Raw genomic sequence first — 20,128 nt, forward strand, 5'->3', positions numbered from 1 at the left:
TCAAGCCCATTTTGCCCATAACCTTCCTCTCTACAAAACTTGGGCACCCCTTGGGGCACACCCCAAGGTCCAATCCCATGCCTTATAAACCCACTCAAAACTTCCCACCAAATCAATGTGGGACAAGCCATTTTCCGACCTTAAGGAATTTCCACCAAAACTCCATTTTCATGGTGCTCACTTTGGCTTCAATTTCCCATTCACCCGATAATGGTTTTGAGCAACCAAATATACCACGTGAATCACAACGCGGCATAGAACTCGTTACCACTTAGACCCGCCAAAATAGACCCATGGGTCCCACCTAAATAATAGACTAAAGTTAGGAAAAAATTTTATTTTTACCCAGAATTTTTCAACCATTTCACTAAAGGAAAAGATGGCTATTGCAATGCTTCTTTTATGGCGTTTATGAAAAACGCCGTTATAGATTATTTAAATACAACGTTTTTAAAAACGTTATATCTGATCTCAGTTAAACGGCACCGTTTGGGTCAACTTGTTAACACCGTTCAATACTCCGTCCCTTTCAAAATGTCTCTCCCTCAGTCTCACTCTCAGTCTCCCTCTCAGTCTCACTTTCAAAGCTCAGAAACCCTTTCGATTTGAAGCTCAAAAACCCCCACTCTCACTGATTTGAAATGCTCACTCTTGCTCGATTTCAAACAATCTTTCTCGCTCGATTTCAAACATTTTCTCTCACTCGATTTCAAACACTCTCGATCGATTTCAGATCTGTCGATTTCAGAACCTACCACAGATTTGAACTTCACCAGATTTGTACTTATCTTCTGATTTTGGTTCTCCTCTCTTTGGATTTTGTGAGTTTCGATTTTGGTCCTTTGGTTCTCCTCTCGTTTAGGCCCCCTCCTTCTTCTTTTTTTGAAGATCTATAAGTTTGTTGCTGCTCTGTTTTGTTGCAGATCTCGCTCAATCGGTCTCTTTTTTTTGTTGTAGAACTCAGATCTGTAAGTTTTTATTATATATGCATTTGTTTTGTATGAACTCAAATCTCTGATTTTTCATTGTTTTGGATTTGGTGGATGTATCTCACCTCTCTCTCACGCACACACATCAAGCTATTAATGTTTCTTTCTAATCTACTCAATCCTCTTTAAATTTGTTTTCGTTCACATTTCTCACAACGGAAATAATAACAGTTTGATTTTTAATTTTTATTATTCGAGGGAGAAAAGACCTACATTAAGATAAAGGAAGACTACATATGTTAAACTTGCATAGGTTGCATCCCGAATAAAAACCAATTTTGTTATTCAAAAAAATGATGCTCTTGAGTAGAACTATTTTTGAAATATTTCAAAAAAGATGTGGTTATTTGATTTTATCCCTTCTATTATTTTTTCCACATTTAATGATGATGAGAGGAGAATTATCTGCAATGTAAGCGAAAATGTAAAACAAGTACTTTTTGTGTGTGTGTGTGTGTCTGTGTGTGTCTGTGTGTGTGTGTGATTAGCATCCGGTTCTTAACTTGATAGCTTGCAAGATATAGTGACAACAATTCAGAGTCATAGTATAAGCTCATTTAAATTTGTGCATGAAAAACATTTCTGAGAACAGTAATTGGATTATTGAAAAGTTTTCTTTTGCTGTGTGCCTCATCTTATATTTCGTGTGTGTTTACCTCAATTTAGATACAACTTGGCTCTACTTGTCTGACTAGATAAGATCCCAATCAATATTAGCGTGATTTAAATGAATGTTAGTTGAATGCATCAATAGCAACTTTGATCCTCAAGCTTTACTAAAACTTTGTCTTGGCTTTGATGAGCCACTGCCCAATGGTCCTCCGTATCATCTGCTTGTTGATAATCTTATAATTCAAACTCTTGGCAACATAGATATATATATATATATATATATATATGTTTTATACATTTTGCAGATATGGTTGCAAGTCTACATCCATCATGTTACAACCTTATGAACATTTGTTATCTGGCATGCTAAATTATGCAGTTCCTTTTATCTTCTTTGTCTGAGTTATGTGTGCTTGATTGCAATGACCATGATAATGTTAGTTGTTACCCATTGAAATTCTACAACTGCTGCTTTGTTTTCCTGTATAATTTCTGCATTTCTTGGGAACCTAATGGAGCAAGACTTTGTATTAATTTTAAGTGAATGCTGTAGTTTTCTGTTTTTCTTACAGAGTGGGAATGTAATAATTTTCATTCTGCACCTTCAAACGATACATTTCTATAATAAAGTAGTTCCAAGTATCACTTTCTTTCACCACAGAACCACAATTGTTATTATCTTACCCAGCTTAAATATCACTTTGATATATCACTAACTTTGGAAATCCAATTTTGCAGTTCAACAAATAAACCTAAAGTCATATTGTTGCTACATTTCTCATATATATAAAGTAACCAAATGTATGGCTGAGATAACTCCTTATAGTTTTTATTATTCTAGAGTATGTATTAAGGGGGCATGTAATCTATTTTTCTCTGGTACAATTTCAAATGATTTGCTTTCATGCAGCATGTCATCTTTGCATATTTTCCCAAATACCCAATCATATTCCTTCATTTGGTAATATGAAATTCAACCCCATATGAGGTGGTTACTTGTCACAGAAACAGTGACATATACATCATGTCAGTACGTGCATACTATTTTCTGATGTGCTTCTATGGCAGACGAAGTAGTATGCAATATGCGATGAGAAGGCTTGAAGCATAGCAACGCTGACTTTGTGGGGTCTCTATTTTAATAAACTTTCACAATGCTGTCATATGTATGAACTTAGGATGATATGCCATTCAATAAAATCTCTCTCTAAGGCAGTCATGACACATCTGTCATGTTGGTACTTGTGGAACAGATAACCCAAAAAAGACCGAACACTTGCTTGCACTTGATGGAGCTAAGGAGAGACTTCATTTGTTTCAAGCAGACTTACTGGAAGAAGGATCATTTGATCCAATAGTAGATGGATGTGAAGGTGTTTTTCACACAGCATCTCCTGTTCATTTTTCAGTGAGTGACCCAAAGGTATGTATTGTATTACTTTATTGACACTGTAAATTTAGGATGTCAACACATTTTTACAACGAACCACCAATCTTGTAATTATTAACACTTTTGAGTTGATTCATCCATGTGATAGAATAGTAGATGCCAAGCAGTCAAAGGAAAACCAAAGGAAAACTACAAAATTTTCAATTTTGTTTAGGTTAGGGCATACTTGGGATCTCAAGTAATTATTTTTAGAATTTTTTTTTTGGGGGGGGGGGGGTTAAGGGGGAGGAGGGGAAGGGGATAGGGGATCCCACTCAATTTCAAATTGATGAGCTTGGCTGCCTCCAAGGGCTCTAGTGTTTTTGCACTGCACCACTGGTCTTTGTTTGTATATATTTTCTAAATTAATCTGCTGGACATATCAATTAATCTTTTGGTTTCTAGAGTCATGTTCAGGCCAGTCTGAAACTACATAAACATAAAATGTAGTGGCCCAATCCTGAAATCAGGCTTGAGCTTAATTTCCTAAGCTCAAACCAAAAGGAAATGAAAATGCTAATGATGCAAATTTAACCCAAAACTACTTAAAAAAAAAAAAAAAAATTTGTAACAATTTTGATACAAATGATAGTTAGATTAAGTGGCTTGGCTATGAATTTCGGGGTTCACATCTTCGAACTAGTCCTTTTATCATAAATGAACTGGTGGTGGCAGTGCTGGTAGTGAAGTAATAGTGGCAGCAGTAGTGATGGTAAGGTGGAGGTGATGATGGTTATTGAGAAAGTGACGATAATAGAGTGGCGGTGATGGTAGTAATGATAGTTGTGTGGTTGTGGTGGTGGTGGTGGTAGTGGTTGTTTGTGTGGTGATGAGGTAGTGCTAGTGACCATGATGGTGGAGTGTAGAGGTGGTGACGATGATGATGGTGGTAGTGGAGTCATGGCGGCACACCTCAACAATGATATAAGCGTATGTGAGTGGGTTAGATCACCACTAGTACCAAAACCTTAAGCTATTAAGAAATGGGCTCAACAAAATATATCTAACACCCTTCCTTGTAGGCGACCTCGTCTTTCATATGAAGATTCAAATATCCGTATATACGGAGAAGAAAGAATGTAAGTGGGGACCAAATGCAAAAGAGAGACTTGAACTCAAGACCTCCCTCAACTTGAGCCTTGATACCATGTTAGATCACCACTAGTCCCAGAAGCTTAAACTACTAAGAAATAGGCCAAACAATATATTAATCTCTCTAACAATTTGAAATTCAGCATAACTAAGTGTAACAAGCCCGCGAGGGACCTCGCTACAGCTCGGACTCGACTCTTCGTCACGGTTCTAAGTCTGAACCAAAGAGTCCAAATCCGGCAAATCGTTTTGAGAAAAACAGATTTTTGAAAGAAGTGCCAAACATGGACTGCTTTGCCAGATACAGAGTCGCCACCTAAATATTTTATTTTGGGAAATTTAGGAAACCCTGACTCGGTGCCAAAAGGCCACGTGTCCGTCATCACCAAAGTTGCCTCGGCTCGGGAACTTGGGTACGATTGGGGAAGGTCACTTCGTGAGCACCCCCGCTCGCCCGGTCATAGACCGGCCTCTACTAACCATGATATCAATTTTTGAAAACATTGTGAGTTCTTATTCCGGTTATTAGCCTAGGTTACTATGTGATGCACACAGCATATAAGTATAGACCGGGTCGCCTGGATTGGAACAAAACACATCTTGTTTGTTTTTGAAAGAGGTTTTGCTACCCGCAGGTAGGCTTGAAACATTTGATGATTCACTCCAATTCAGATAACCCAACCTTCACCCACAGGCATTCAGGCAGTTATATCAGATAAGCACATAGCCTCATGGTAAGCATGCTATTCATGGCAGTCACTCACACGCATGCAAGGATGCTAAAGCATAAAGCTTACCGAGTACTCCAAGCCAAAATAGGAACTCATTAGAAATTATGCATGATCCTAACTATACAGAAATGCCTAATGCCACACATGCAAAATGCAATTTATAGCAGGCTCGGCTATTCTAAGATGGCATATGAAATGTTACAACTATCATGTATTCAACTTTGAAATTGAAAGTACGATGCAGTTAGTGTGATGCGCCGAGCCCGGTGCATGCAATACAGATGAATGAATGCAAACATGCTGTCATACTGTATGCTAATTTAAACATGCCCTAATCTAACCATCGTAAGCGGATAAATAAAAGGGAGAAAGACGTGGGGTTGGAAGACATACATCACACTCACCCACACTTATTACAGTTGTGCCCTCGCTCGGAGGGTCCGAATAAATAATACAGTCCCGAATATTACAGTCCCGAATAAAAGAATATTACAGTCCGAAATATTACAAAATTCTAATTAATTAAAGAATTAACTAAGAAAACAAGTAAAACTGGCATGCAAGCCAGGGACTGCCTTGCTTCTAGTGGATGATGCATGTCCGGATTGTCTTGCGCGGAAATCCACCGGAATGCCCCAATTAGCCTCTGTTTACACCTGTTCTTGAAATGCGTGCCAAGCCCCAAAAGGTTGCTGATTCTTCGTTTTGCTGCAACAGAGAGCAGGAAAGGGGCATAGCAATGTATTTGCACAGATATATGCATGTCTCGACCCTCGTGCCACCAATCACGCATAGCGAGGCATGATGGCAGAGGAGTCGAAATGCACAACTCAATATAGGATGAATGCACATGAAACTACAGCTAAAACCTAACTCCATCATGGATAATCCGGAGTGTCGGTGACTGGGGAATTGAGACACATTCCGTCACTTGGAGTACGAAATGTACCTCGTTTCCTGTGCCCGGGCTAACTCCTATTCCGGACACGATGCAATATGCATGATATGCATGAAATGCAACTAAGATGCAATCCTAACATACACAATGCTATGAAAATGAGATGTCTCGAAATGCGTGCACACGGGCACGCAAACCGAGAAAATGGCAGAATGCTATGAAAATGAAATGCCTCGGAGTACGTGAACACGGGCACGCAAACCGAGAAAATGATATGTGTCTCGAAATGCGTGCATGCGGGCACGCAAATCGAGGCGATGATATGTGTCTCGAAATGCGTGCACGCGGGCACGTAAACCGAGGCGATGATATGTGTCTCGAAATGCGTGCACGCGGGCACGCAAACCGAGGCGATGGTAAAATGTGATGAAATGACATGGAAATGACAAATGGGCTTATACCAACATGAGAGGGCCTCAGCCACACTCACATAGGATGCCTGCGGGTAAAAAAAAAGGAGTGCCTCGAAATGCAAATGACATGGAAAATGACATGAAAAATGACAAATGGGCTTATACTAACATGAGAGGGCCTCAGCCACACCCACATAAGATGCCGATGGCAGAAAATGAAGTGCCTCGAAATGCGTGCACACGGGCACGCAAACCGAGGCGACGCTAAAATGTGATGAAATGTGGCAAAAATGATATGCAAGCATACTAATGGAATTTCAGCACTAAAATATGGGGAAAACAGTCCCGAAATGAAACGAAATGACATGAAATGCAAGGAAACGTCCCGAAATGCAACATTAGGCACCCGAAATGGCCTATAGCTATGCCAAACATGCACAATATGGACATGTAATGCAAAGACAGAAGCTAGACAGTCCCAAAAGATGCACTTTCACAGTTATAAACATGGCCAAACAGCAAGTATAGGTAGGGGAAAAATAGCATGCAAGAATAGGGGCCAAAAGAGGGGTAATGAAGCAAGTGGTATAAGCAAAACTCAAACTGAAAAATTTCCTTCTACAACACTGAAGATGGACCAAAAATATGAACATTTACAGTATATGGCAGACCTCAAATCAGTATAAAAACATGCTAAAAATGTGATGCAAAACAAGGCTCAAAAGGTGCTATAACATGAAGTATATAAAATAATCACCAAACAGAAAAAAAGTGTGAATGAAACATGAATTATAGGCCAAAATAAGACCACTTTAAGTTCGGACCAAGGTCCAAAAACAGAAGCAAAGAGGGCTACCAATTTATGCAAAAATGGGGCCAAATAAGGGATTGAACTACAAGTGACACATGGAGACACCAAACAAGGTTGATCCCTTCCTCAATGTTGAAGAGGGGCTCAAAATAAGCCTAATATCAGTTTACAACATGCTCGAAAATAAATTTCTCATGGGTCGAAAATAGCATGCAAAACTATGACATACAAGATGATCAATGAAGCAAGTATATTATGGAGGGCTCAAACAAGGTTGAGCCCTTAATGAGAAGTGAAGATGAGCTCAAAATATGGCCCTTTTCAATTAGGGCCGGAGCTTGAAACCAAAAAGAAGTGGGGCTTAGAAATAGATCAAGAAAAAGGTTCAAAAGGGTAAAAGTGTCACTTACCCTTGAAGATTCTAACTTTTGTTGCTTCTTGGATGGATTTGCAGCTTCTTTAGCCTTCAAGAATCCTTCCTTGTTTCTGGAAATGAGATGGTGGTGGTAGAGCTTGGTGGTGTAGAAGGAATAATGGTTAGGGACTTAGGGTTTTTTCAAGAGTTGAGAAGGAAGAAGATGGAGTTGGCTATGGAGACTTGAAGAGTAATTTTTCTAACCCTTACAAAGAAGGCCACCAGCTGGTTATAAGGGTTCAAAATGGGGTGTAAAGGTGGGGGAGAAGGAGGGCAAAACTCCCCCACAAAATATCCCCCGGATACAGAAAATATCTGGGGGACATTGCCCCACAGCTATAAAGTGCACAGTGCAAAGAACACGGCCGGCCCATTACTTTTGCTAGAGGTGGCCGGCCGGCCACACCCCCTAGCCGGCCGGCTAGGGGTCAAAAAGGTCAAGGTGATTTTCTGGCCGGCCAGCTATTGGAGAGGTACCCCTATGTGTGTACAACACAACCATGTGGTTAAAATTCCAAGAAAGTGGGTCCAAGGGGTTCAACATTGGCTCGGAAAGAGGGGTTCAAAAGGGTCAAGTTGAATTACTGGCCGGCCATGAACTTTTAGGGGCCTCCCAGATGTGTACATCACAGATATGTGGTTGAAAGTTCAAGAAAAAAGGTCCAAGGGGTTCAACATTAGCCCGGAAGAAAGGGGTCAAAAGGGTCAGGTGACCTTAATGGCCGGCCACCAACTTTTAGGGGCCTCTCAGGTGTGTACATCACAGATATGTGGTTGAAAGTTGACAACATTAGCTCCAAGGTATTCAACATTAGCCCGGAAGTGCGAAAAACGGGCGCCGGGAGGCTCCGGAAGAGAGATAACTGGTTGTTGCAACAATTGCTGGCCTCCCACCCTTCAGTGACCTTCCTTGTGATAAAACAGAGGTACCTGCCAAAAATGAACGAAAACCGTTGCAAAACGAATGTTCCGGGGCCAAAACACGCAGTTCGGGGTCCCGAAAATGGGCTGTTAAGCACCGAAAATGGTATTCGACCTCGAAGTGGGTTTCTCAACCCCCAGTGTCCCTCAAAAGGGATGAAATAATATGTATGCCAAAAATCAGAGCAAACGGAGATGGTTAAGCGGTCCCGAACCGAGGCACACGGCCTGACGGCTCCGAAAACCGGGAACCGGACTCCGAAATGGGAAAAATGGCCTACGGCCACCAAATGTAGCCTACGGACATTTGAGAGACGGTCTACGGGACCTCTCCCTCCCCTCAGGAAAAGAAACAGAGAAAATCGAGTTTGGTTCGCAAACCGAGACAAGGCACAGAAAAGGGTTCGGAAGTCCGGAGGCAGGGCTCACGGCCGCGACTCTGAAACTTCTGAACAAGCACATTATGGAACATCACCAAGCGCTCAATCGGTTACGTCTGAGTCTTAAGGTCGGTCAAAAATGGGGTGTCTACACTAAGAAGTCTGTTACTTAAAAAATTAAAATTTTAGCCTATTTTTATAGTTACTTAAAATTAAAAAGCGTGGTTATCAAATGCACTTATTTTTTTTCACTGAATACTTTCAATTTTTAGTGTTGAATTGAGTTGTCAAACAACTCCTTAGCCCTAGTGAAAGCAAGAAAGAGATTATGCCATGTGATTAACAATGTAATGCTTATACTTGATAGGAGTTGATCTTATAAGAATTTGGTATTTTGTTTTTTGTTTTTTCGAATTTTCTTAGAGACATAAATTATTAAAGGGTCAACTGTAGTTTTTTTTTTTTCTCCACAGATTCTATATTTTGTCTCTAGCAGCACATGTTCCCCATGTCTTCTGTTGCTTTTGTTATAGTCTTGAAAATTTTGCTCCCTTGTGTGAAAAATTTGTCCCCTTGTCTCTCTCTCCATTATTTTGAAATGGTTCTGCTATTTCCGTTCCAAGAGAAACAAAAAAATCCAATATTTTCAAGGATTCCATTTCTAATTGCTTAGGGGCAGGGTTGTTCATGAGATCAATTACAGGTCATGTATAATAAAGTAAAATGCGACAGATTTCTAATATGTAATGCATGATGAATTATCATTTGTTCACTATCAACTTATTAGTCTAATGGGACTTGTGTTTTGTTTTTGCTTCATATTTCAGGTAGAACTAATTGATCCTGCATGAAGGGAACAGTTAATGTGTTAAGATCATGTGCAAAAGTTCCATCTATCAAAAAAGTGGTTCTAACATCTTCTATGGTTGCGGTCATTTGCAACCGAAAGATGCTAACTCCTGGTTTACATATTGATGAAACTTGGTTTTCTGATCCATTGTTTTGCAAGGAATCAAAGGTGTGTACATGTGCTACTTTCTGAGTTTCTGATCATCATTTCTTTGCAATTGCTTATGAAAATAAAGCTTGTGGGAATTCTACTTCTTGTATTTCAATGTGATGATGTGAAACACTTCAGAAGATCACCGGGTCAATTTGGTGTATTTGTGAGCTGGAGCCAGGATTTGATCATGTATACAGCAGGATACTTTCTTTTTTTGGTTTTCGTTACTGTTACTTTACGATCAGAAACAACTGTTTATAATATGGCCATTCTCTTTCTTGGTCGCATTTTGAATGATCTGACTTGGTAATATGAATATAACCAAAAGTAAAGATCATTTTTCTGATGCTGCATAATTCATATGTTGGAGAATTTGGTACTTGGACTTGACAATTTTTGCATTGAGATTACTAGAAGTAGAAATGTAGCAACAATGACGTTATGTATTACAGTCGAGTTTGTAGCGATGCACATATTCTATGGTATTTATGTAACTTTAACACGTCTCTATTAATAACTAAGGTATGTGTACATATTTTAGATCCGTTGATGGATCTGGTTGTTCTTGTAGAATCTTCATTAGAGATACCTAGTCTTTTTTTTTTTTTTTTTTGATAAATAGAGATACCTAGTCATTTTTTATGAATCTCTATATCATAATCTATCAAGAGCATTGTAGTAACTTTTAGTTTCTTCTTTAATATGCTTCATGCTAGAAATGCTTCTAGTATGCTTGATAATTTTGATTCAGGTTGCACCACCGGGATACAATAATCATGACAGTTGTTAATTTAGCAAGTAATTATCCATGCATACATAAATAGCCTTAGACCCGTCCAAGAATCTTCATTAGAGATACCTAGTCATCTTTGATGAAGCTCTTCTTGGATTGTCCAATTGGGACAGTTCAGAAGCACAAGTCTATGTTGTAATTAGTAGTTCTACCGCTTAAATGTCCTTGAGAAGGATCATATCTGTTATATTAAGATTGTGTTTAAAAGTTAAATTTGTAGAGAAATTTTTTAATATTTTGGACTTTATATTCATTGCTAACCCATAAAATTCTACACGTATGCTTGTGGTCTTCTGTAAACTGGCATGACAGATCGACGATGCTCTAGGCAGAGGCAACATTCAGCCTCTACAAATTCTAAGAGTTTTTATAGTAGGAGTGCATATGAGAGTTCTTATAGTGGGAGTTCAGATGAGAGTTCAGAGGAGAGTACACGCATCATACCTGATCCACCCATGTCATGGTATTCTCCAGGTAGCTTGCCTAGTACATCATCGAGTACTGGTTCGACACATGACACTACTACTAGTATGAATTATTTTATTCAATTGAATTACTCCATTAGATTTCTCTGTGATGTTCTTTTTTCTTTTGATGTTTTACATTTCTTTTTTTTAAACTAAGTGACACTACTCCATTTGCTCTATTGACTGCTCAATTCTTGTATTATCATTCTTTCTAGTATCTTCTAACTTGATATTGATATTTGGATGAGTAGGTCATAGTTCGAGAGGCCCAACACTCATGCATGGTAGTGATTGGAACCCAAGTGGTGGCATTTTACATATTGTGCCTAATGAGTTGAACCAAGTGGTTGACGGGTATACACCCTTGGCTTCTCGTTTGGGTGTTTTAGCTCGAGATGGGAACCTTATGCCCCTCACTTATAGAACTTGGAGCCATGTACCGAAGGAAAACAAAGAGAGAATTTGGAGAGAAGTAAAGGTAAAAGAATTATTTCATTTTACATATCAATTTTAATCTTAATTTGTTATTATTTATTTTATTTGTTTCATATTTTATAGTTGCCAGTTTGTTTTGTTTCTTCCTTTTGTTATTTCCTTGAATAATTGGAATCCTTTGGTCATCAAGCATTAGCATAAATCCTTTGCATATTGAAATTATTGATTGTACATAGCACCAAAACAAAAGAATTGTCACTTGTGGTAAATCTCTTGCAAAGAAAGGAAGATTAATTTAATTTGGTGAATCCTAGTGAAAGTTGGGCCTTGGTGATTCAAAGAAATGTAATCAAAATTTGCTTGATTCAAAGAATTGTCACTGATATGTAGTTTTGGTGACATGGATTTTCTTCTTGTGATCTTCCAGCTTAGGTTCCATAGCACATTAATATGCACTATCAGATTACCATGATGTACAATGTCAACATCCACATCCACGACATTTTCTCTCTCTCTCTCTCTCTCTCTCTCTATCTATCTATCTTTAAGATTCTTGATTTAGAAGCCTCTTTAATTTTATGAATAACCACTGCGTATTGGGAGTGGTTAACATGAAATATGTGTATAATGTGTGAAAAATGTATAGAAATATATAAAAGTGTATGAGACTGTTGAAATGTGTATTGAATTTTGAGACTGTTGAAATGTGTATTGAATTTTTACCTTCTAATGCTAAAGTGGGCAGTCCTTGGCAGGACTCTTCTTTAACTTCTAATGCTGGTCAATTGTGATGCGAGCTGTAAACTCAAATGTTTAGGGCTTGCTGCTGTGTGTATGCTGCTGCAACACCACAAATAATACTACTAATATTAAACAGCACACAACAAAACCTTGAAACCAGAATCTAAAACCTACCCAATTAACTTTTTTGTTTGAAAACTGAAACATTTTTGTGTATTTCTTTAACTTATGAATCTCATTTGACTCCATTTCCGAAGGCAACATAATTTCAATCATCTGCTCTCATTCTCTAGTTTACTCTGCATCTTTTGTCTTTAGGGTCTATGATCACGAGTCAAACATTATAAAACACTAATATGCATAATCTTGTTTTGTTACTGTATCTGATATAAACATGTTTTCATTGATATGCAAATGCTTTGCTTGATTTGACGTCTCTGTTTAGTCAAATGTAACTTGTATTTTTTGACATAGAGAATTCGAAGTTCACACTGAGCACAAAAACTGTAACCTCAATGATATGTATGCGTAGAGCTATATATATATATATATATATGTATGTATGTATGTATTTATCGATACATAAAGAAGAGGGAAAATTCTTGCTGTTGTGTGCATGCTGCTGCGTGTATGTTGTTGCTGCTGTGTGTATGCAATAGTCACAAAGTTGCCAATTATTTGCAGGTCAATACAAATGCCGACGAGTCAATGAAGAAATTTGTTTTGGCATCTGTTGCAAAAAAATGGAGAGAGTGGAAGGCTAGAGTTAAACAATTGGGGTATACGCCATTCGACAACGATGCTGATAGGTTAACTCATCGGCCCGAAAGAGTACATAAGCATCAATGGCGAAGCTTAGTCTATTATTGGGGCACTCAGAAGGCACAGGTATCATTTAAATTGTTTATTGAACTCTATCGTAACCTCATAAGATGAGTTTGTTAATTAATAAATTATCTTGTGTTTGTGTTCATATGTAATAGAAAAAAAGTACAAAAAACAAAGAAATTCGGAAGAAGAAGGCATTAAATCACATAACTGGCAGAAAACCATTCTCAGTTGTTCGAGTAGAGGTATATAGTTTCTTTATATTTCAAATTGAAATTGTATATTTTGATTTTGTTACTTAATTTTAAGTGTAATTGTAGGAAACTAATAAGAAGAATGGAGTTCCTGCAACTCGCTTAGAGGTGTGGATGGCTGGGTACACGAAGGATAACAAACCAAGTAATGATAAAGTTGTTGAGGTCATGGTATGTAGCACCATAATTATATACTTTGCATGCATGGAATGGATTAGATACTTGTCTCATATTTGTTTCTTTATTTATTTTTTAAAGAAAGGTTATGAAATTATTGGGGAAAAATGAGAAACAATAACTGAGATAACCTTCTACCACCATTTCCCTACAAACACCAAACAAGCTTACATGTAGCTCACATGCAGCTCACAGATTATAATTTATAATAATGCATTTTGCAGAACATTGACAGTTATTATTAGTTTGAGAAATCATTTCAAGTGCTCACTCTAGAGACTAAGTGGAGCACTGGCTTCAAGATGTTTATGATATCAACCCAAGTAATTTTGAACTCTTATTGTCAATAAGACATAAATCTGCTACTAACATATATATAAGGTACTCAAGAGCCTTTGTACCTAATGAAAGTGTGATCATTCTAGTGTTTCTTCAGAGATTAATTTAATTTTTACCACATAATATGTTACATCAAATTACTCAATTGACTTAAGATATTTCTTTTCCCTTCCAATTTGACTCCAACTCCAATTTAGTCTTGTTCCCTTTGCTATTCTAAGGCCATTGTGTAACTTTAACACAGGATCTTTCATTCAATTTTTTCACATGATCGAATTTAGTGAAAGCTTCTTGTTTGATTCCATTTACCTTTTTTTGCTGCCAAATCTACAAGTCAAGGACTGTATTTTTATGAATTCTGAATTTGAGCATATGAAGTGGAAGTGTCATTGAAACAATTTTGAATCTGGATTGATGATGTTATTAAATTCATATGGCCCAATGGAAGCAGGTTTCATTTAACGGCACTAGTTATGAACAATTTTATTGGTGGCTAATTACTAATTAACAATTGTAGACACAAATGAAGGACCTTGGGGCGCAATCCAATGCTACAAATGAAGAAATTATCACACAGGTTCTAGGGCCTGAGCGACTTGGTCATGTTCGAACATATGAATTGGGTCCTTCCCCGACAGATGTCTTTGGAGGCGGATATAGGCAATCGCAAGAACAAACTCGTATCATCCAAACACAAGTCCAAGAGCAACTTAACCAATATAAAGCACAAATGGAGATGCAAATGAAGGAGATGATGGATGCTATGCTTAATCAACAGAAAGTACAAATGGAGATGCAAAGCACAATCCAAGCTCAACAAGCACGAATAGAGCAATTGGAGTCTCAACAGGCCATGGATGGGCCTGTTGCACCAGCTGCTACACATGTGCATTCACAACAACAATCCCATGCATACACCTCATCGTTTAATTGTCATCGTTCGCCCGAGGAAGTGAGTAATAGTTAATTATGAAATTTTCATATGACATTTTATTCATGTTATTTGTTCTTATCAAATGCAGGTTCACATATCAAAGAAAGAAAAGAAGAAGAAGAAGAAGTAGATATGACAAACTCAGGTTCATTCTAAACCATTATAGTTGGATTTGCTTCCTCATTCTCACTTATTTGTTGATTGGCTTCAGATTCAGTCTAGTTAGTTAAGTTCTATGATGTGCATGGTCATAAACATTTTGAGTCTTTGTTGTGTACTTAATGTTATTAAGAAATGCATTAGAAAATGCTACTTTGTGAGGGTCAGGAAATTAAAAGGAGAGATTTAGAATGTGGGAAGTCCGTGGAAATTAAATGGATTTTGTTTTTTCTTAGTGATTCTCAACCTTCATTGTTGTTATGCAGGCATTGCTGTATAGGCTATCTGGTGATTATAATCCATTGCATTCAGATCCGAAGGTTGCAGAAATTGCAGGGTTAGTGCACCAAATAATTCAAAACTGCATTCTCTTGCCATGTTTCTTTTTTTATTTTTTTATTTTTTTTTAACTCTCTATTAGATGTGCTGCTATTGACTCCTAGATTCATGGATCAAGCCAACTGCATTTTTGGAGATATTAATTTTACCTGGAACTATGCTTCATTTCCCATTGGCAAGTTTATGCTTTTTCAGCCAACATAATAAATAATCAATGATTATTGATGCATTCTTGGCTATTTTAACTTCTTTAGAGCTTATTCACCCCCAAAAAACTTTTGTAGAGCTAAGCATCTAAACGGCATATGCTTTGTACAAAGGGGGGGGGATGGAGCTCACATTCAACTCTTGCCTATGACTGGAAAATAAAACAAAGAGAAAAGGAATAAAAATTACATTGGCAAGGGAAAATAGGCCTTGGATTGTGTAGTGTGGGTCATTTCCTTTAGCAACAGTGGTTACATCTCTTTTTCTTTGAAGACATTTAATCAGATTACCTTCTCTCACACTGTTGCGCATTGTCTTATCCTTGCCATTTAATTTTCCATTTTATTATATTATTATTTCTATTTTTGTTTCTGAATTTCAATCAATCATTTCACAGGGTATCTTTCAGCTCTTTGATAGGATTTTTACCATACTGCAATCTTCCTGCCAGGTGGAAATTTTTAGCTTTCGAATCATGGTTGAGAGGGAAAGCCTTAGACCCGTCAAATTTTTTGGTTGTCTTGAGTTTCTAAAACTCAATGTGGACATGGAATCCTTTGTTTGAATTGCGTCCTATGGAAACAATGTGTTACAGACTCATGGTTGCTTAGATGTCTTAGTTGACAATATGCATGTATATGACACTAGATGTGAAATTTTCACTTGAAATGATGATTCTGGTGAGATTATATTATGCATGTATATGGCATGTATTGAGGATTGGTTTTAAATCTAGCAGTTTGGTTGCATAGAGCAAACATAAAACATGAGATCCCCAAATTGTGAATTCAATTTCCACCACCACCGGCAGGGAACCCACCACCCCCCTCCCCAAAAAAAAGAAGAAAAAAAAAAAGTGGCGTTTTCTGAAGAAAAAAAAAATGCCACAAAATGATGTCATTGTGACGTCACACATTAAATTCGTGCAGGGAAAAAAAAAGTGGCGTTTTTCGAAAAAAATGCCACTAAATGACACCATTCTGACATCACACGTTAATTGGGGACGGAAGGCGAGACGGTCGTCAAAGATTTTGCGGCGTTTTAAGAAGTGCCATATAATATTTTTAGCGACGTTTTTCAAACATTGTGTAGCTATTGCAGCGGCCGTATCAGGGGCGAAAATATTACACGTCGCTATAAGATATTACAGCGTTTTTCAGGATTATCGCGGCATTTCTAAAACGCTGCTAAAAAACAAATTTCTTGTAGTGTTTCCAACAAATTGTCATACAGTAGGAATTAGTTTTAGGCGTGAAAGTATTTTATGGAAAAACTTGAATGTTTGATTATGATGCTTGCATTTAGACACGACCCTGTGCATTGAGGTACATGAAATATTATTGGCCATTCAGATTTGCCAGCTCTATGGTTGTGTTTTTCTATCCCGATCTAATCATGGTTGATTCTCATTATTGAATCTATTGATAACCTGACTAGTAAATCTATTTGTCCAAAAAAAAAAAGGGTCAAAAAATTTATTGAGAATTTGATTATGTGGGCTGTCTTTTTTAATAAAAAGGCGCTTCTATGATGAAGGAGGTATTGTGGACTATCTTGTACATTATTTGTAGCTGTCCGTTCATGTCGAACACATAGCCCAACTACCACCTTGAGGCATGGACAACACATTGCCCAGACAACACCTAGAAGTATTGTCCGCTTTGACCTAAGCATGATAGCTGGCATGCCGCACGGATTTATTCCTTTGATTTTCCAAGGACGCCTCCACAATGGAAGTGTCCAATGCTATCTTATAAGTCTATTCTAAATATTATCCACAATCGATGTGGGATGGCAACACATATTTCAAACAAGATAATTAAGAATATTATCCGCAATCGATGTGGGATGGCAACCCATATATTTGAAACAAATGATATAATAACAAATATATAGCTTGGACATGAACTTTGAATACATCATATTAATATTTTTCCAAACTGGTGTCGTTCAATGGTCAATTTTATTGAATTATTTTAGAAAATTTGAAGTTATTTTCAAATTTTCAAAACTTTAATTTATATTTCTTTATTTATCTTGATGAAACTTTGTCCCACGTAAAAAAGAAAGGATAAAAATAATGTATTAATAAATGAAGTTTTCAAAGTAATTTTTAAATGAAAGAGGCTTGATGATTTAAACCAAAAAAGTATTTCGACGGTGGAGGTATTGCTAATCAAGAGTGATAAAAAAAAATTTATTCAAAAATCTACGTCAATAAATTTTTATTTTAACGTCACAAATGGTTGATATATATATATATATATTTTTAATAAACTTAAATAATTTGATAGGTATAGACTGTTCGTTTTTAAAATTTTAATCATACAATATAATCTTATGAAATCAAATTGAAATCTCAACATGATCGATCAAAATTCTAATATTTAGAGCTTGTTTGGCATGAGGGTTTTTGATGAAAATAGTCAAAATGTCAAAACATTCAATCATATCACTTTCTTTACTTTTTACACATCTTTTCTTAAAACATAAAAAAATTAATTAAAATAATCAATTCCCAAATAACCCCTAATGTCTTTTTTCACCTCTCCATTTATTTATATTAATTGTAACTAATAGATAAAATTTTACAATACATATGGCACGTTTGTTTGTTTGGTGAGTGCTACATATGAACTTAATATTCATTTCATCAACTTTTTTCTATTATAATTTGAACTCACAAAATGATTACAGAGGCGTGAACCAAAATGATAAGCAAATAAGTCTCAAAATTAAGACTCCGTTTGGAAAGCCTCTCAAAATATGGTTCCACCTATTGATTTGAGTGTGTTGTTTGTTTGGAGTTTTCCAATCATAATTCTATACCCATTTCTCAAAACTCAATTTAAAACATAATTATTACTTTTCAAAACTCATAACCAAACACATACTTCAAAATTCTTTTCAAAACTCAATTCAAATCAATATTTTAATTTTTTAAATATTTTAATTTTTTAAATATTTTAATTTTGTTAAGATTTTATATATTTTAATATTTAAATATGTTATGCTTTTTTTAATTTTTTAATTTTTTTGAATATTTTTAAATATTTTAATTTCAAAATGTTACGATTCTAATTCTTTAAATTTTAAAATATTTTATAAAAATAAATTCAAACTCTATTTTATAAAAATATTTTTAAATATTTTAACTTTTTTGTTATGTATTTGGTTACGATTTGGGTGTAGAGTTGTGAAAGTAGTATGGAGTTTCGAGTTATGTGTTTGGTTATGAGTTTTAAAAATAATTTCTTAATTGACTTTTGTTTTATGTGTTTGGTTACGATTTGAGTATAGAGTTGTTTTTAAATTTAAAATATTAACATTTTAAATTATTTAAATTTTTTGAATATTTATTTTAATTTTTTACTTATTAAATTTTTTAGATTATTTAAATTATTTAAATATTTATGAATTAAATTTTTTGAATATTTATTTTGAAAAAAAAATTATTTCCTTTGTAGTATTTTCAATTAAAAAATTATTTAATGTTATTTTCTGTTAATAATAATTTTTTTTAATTGAATTTTAAAAAGAATTTGGTTATTAGTATTGATCAGAATTTTCAATAGTGTGAAAGTAGTATGTTTCGTTATGAGTTATAATAATTTTATGAATTATAATAATTTGAATTAAGTTTTAAAAATTCTTTCCAAAACTCATAACCAAACAAATTTTCTTACTTCACATGTCAAATCAAACTTTCAAAACTCAATTCAACACTCTATTCAAAAATCATAACCAAACAAATTTTTTACACTCAAATCATAATTTCACAACTCACAAACTCAAAATACAACTCATACTTTCAAATCATATTTACAAAACTCTACCAAACGTAACCTAAATTTATACATCATTCAATACTCAAGATCCAAGAATAATTAAAACAAAAAATGAAAAATAAAAATTTAAAAATTTTGCCAAACGGGCCTTACGAAGTTGAAATCAAGACGTAATATAATTTGTTTTTATCAATTTAAATAGAATGGTTCACGACACTACAACTATAATAAAACTACACAATTCAAAGGATTTGTATATTCATACCAACCCAACTCGAGTCAATACCCGAACCAACAAACAAATTAAGAATATTATTTAACAGATACCCAAAAAAATAATAAATAAATAAATTCAATTTGATTCAACTCGTTACAAATATATTATTAGCATCACAGTTATAAGAAGTATGCTATACAATGGTATTATTAAACTTTCAAAAATATCCCATGGCTTTTACTCAACCACCTTACTATAGAGGCTAATAAATTGTGTGCATGACATTAGTAAGGCCAATCATCTAGCCACACAAGATCTTATGTCCCTATTTTTCCCTAAACATATTTCAAACTATTTATTTGTCATACGATAAGTTTGACCATATAAAAAGAAATGATTTGAGACAATGGGTTAAGCCCATGTTGCCCAATGGGTCAAACCCGTGTGGTGATTTTTGGATCCAATGGGTCAAGCCTATTTTCCCCATAACCTCCCTCTCTAGAAAACTTGGGCACCCCTTGCGGCACACCCCAAGGTCCAATCCCATGCCTTATAAACTCCTTCAAAACATCCCACCAAATCAATGTGGAACAAGCCATTTTCCGACCTTAAGGAATTTCCAGCAAAACTCCATTTCCATAGAGCTCACTTTGGCTTCAATTTCCCATTCACCTGATAATGGTTTTGAGCAACCAAATATACCACGTGAATCACAACGCGGCATAGAATGGGTTACCACTTAGACCCGTCAAAATA

At 35.9% G+C, this 20,128-nt stretch overlaps 1 protein-coding gene across 2 annotated transcripts; it reads left to right on the plus strand.

Annotated features, from left to right (window-relative positions):
* The first annotated feature begins 549 nt into the window (after window positions 1–549).
* LOC114278884 (uncharacterized) lies at window positions 550–16,163 on the plus strand. 2 transcript variants are annotated; one of them, XR_014328406.1, is made up of 13 exons: window positions 550–821; window positions 924–968; window positions 2,855–3,024; window positions 9,519–9,709; window positions 10,800–10,961; window positions 11,206–11,432; window positions 12,815–13,018; window positions 13,114–13,203; window positions 13,279–13,383; window positions 14,246–14,680; window positions 14,751–14,807; window positions 15,088–15,158; window positions 15,765–16,163. XR_014328406.1 is itself a non-coding variant. In XM_082867519.1 (11 exons), the coding sequence occupies exons 5-11, from the start codon at window positions 10,943–10,945 to the stop codon at window positions 14,790–14,792; spliced, it is 1,122 nt and encodes a 373-aa protein (XP_082723645.1). In that variant the 5' UTR covers window positions 550–821; window positions 924–968; window positions 2,855–3,024; window positions 9,519–9,709; window positions 10,800–10,942; the 3' UTR covers window positions 14,793–15,059. The 2 variants fall into 2 exon arrangements, 1 of the variants encoding a protein (XP_082723645.1); XM_082867519.1 differs by lacking the exons at window positions 15,088–15,158; window positions 15,765–16,163 and having other exon boundaries at window positions 14,751–15,059.
* The last annotated feature ends 3,965 nt before the right edge of the window (window positions 16,164–20,128 follow it).

This window comes from Camellia sinensis, chromosome 4 (genome assembly GCF_055761805.1).
Source record: "Camellia sinensis isolate YWXY chromosome 4, ASM5576180v1, whole genome shotgun sequence".
NCBI lineage: Eukaryota > Viridiplantae > Streptophyta > Magnoliopsida > Ericales > Theaceae > Camellia > Camellia sinensis.

Coding starts and splice junctions, on each gene's coding strand:
- LOC114278884 (XM_082867519.1), top strand. Junction 13,019..13,113: donor GGGGCACTCAGAAGGCACAG/GTATCATTTAAA, acceptor CATATGTAATAG/AAAAAAAGTACAAAAAACAA. Junction 13,204..13,278: donor TCTCAGTTGTTCGAGTAGAG/GTATATAGTTTC, acceptor GTGTAATTGTAG/GAAACTAATAAGAAGAATGG.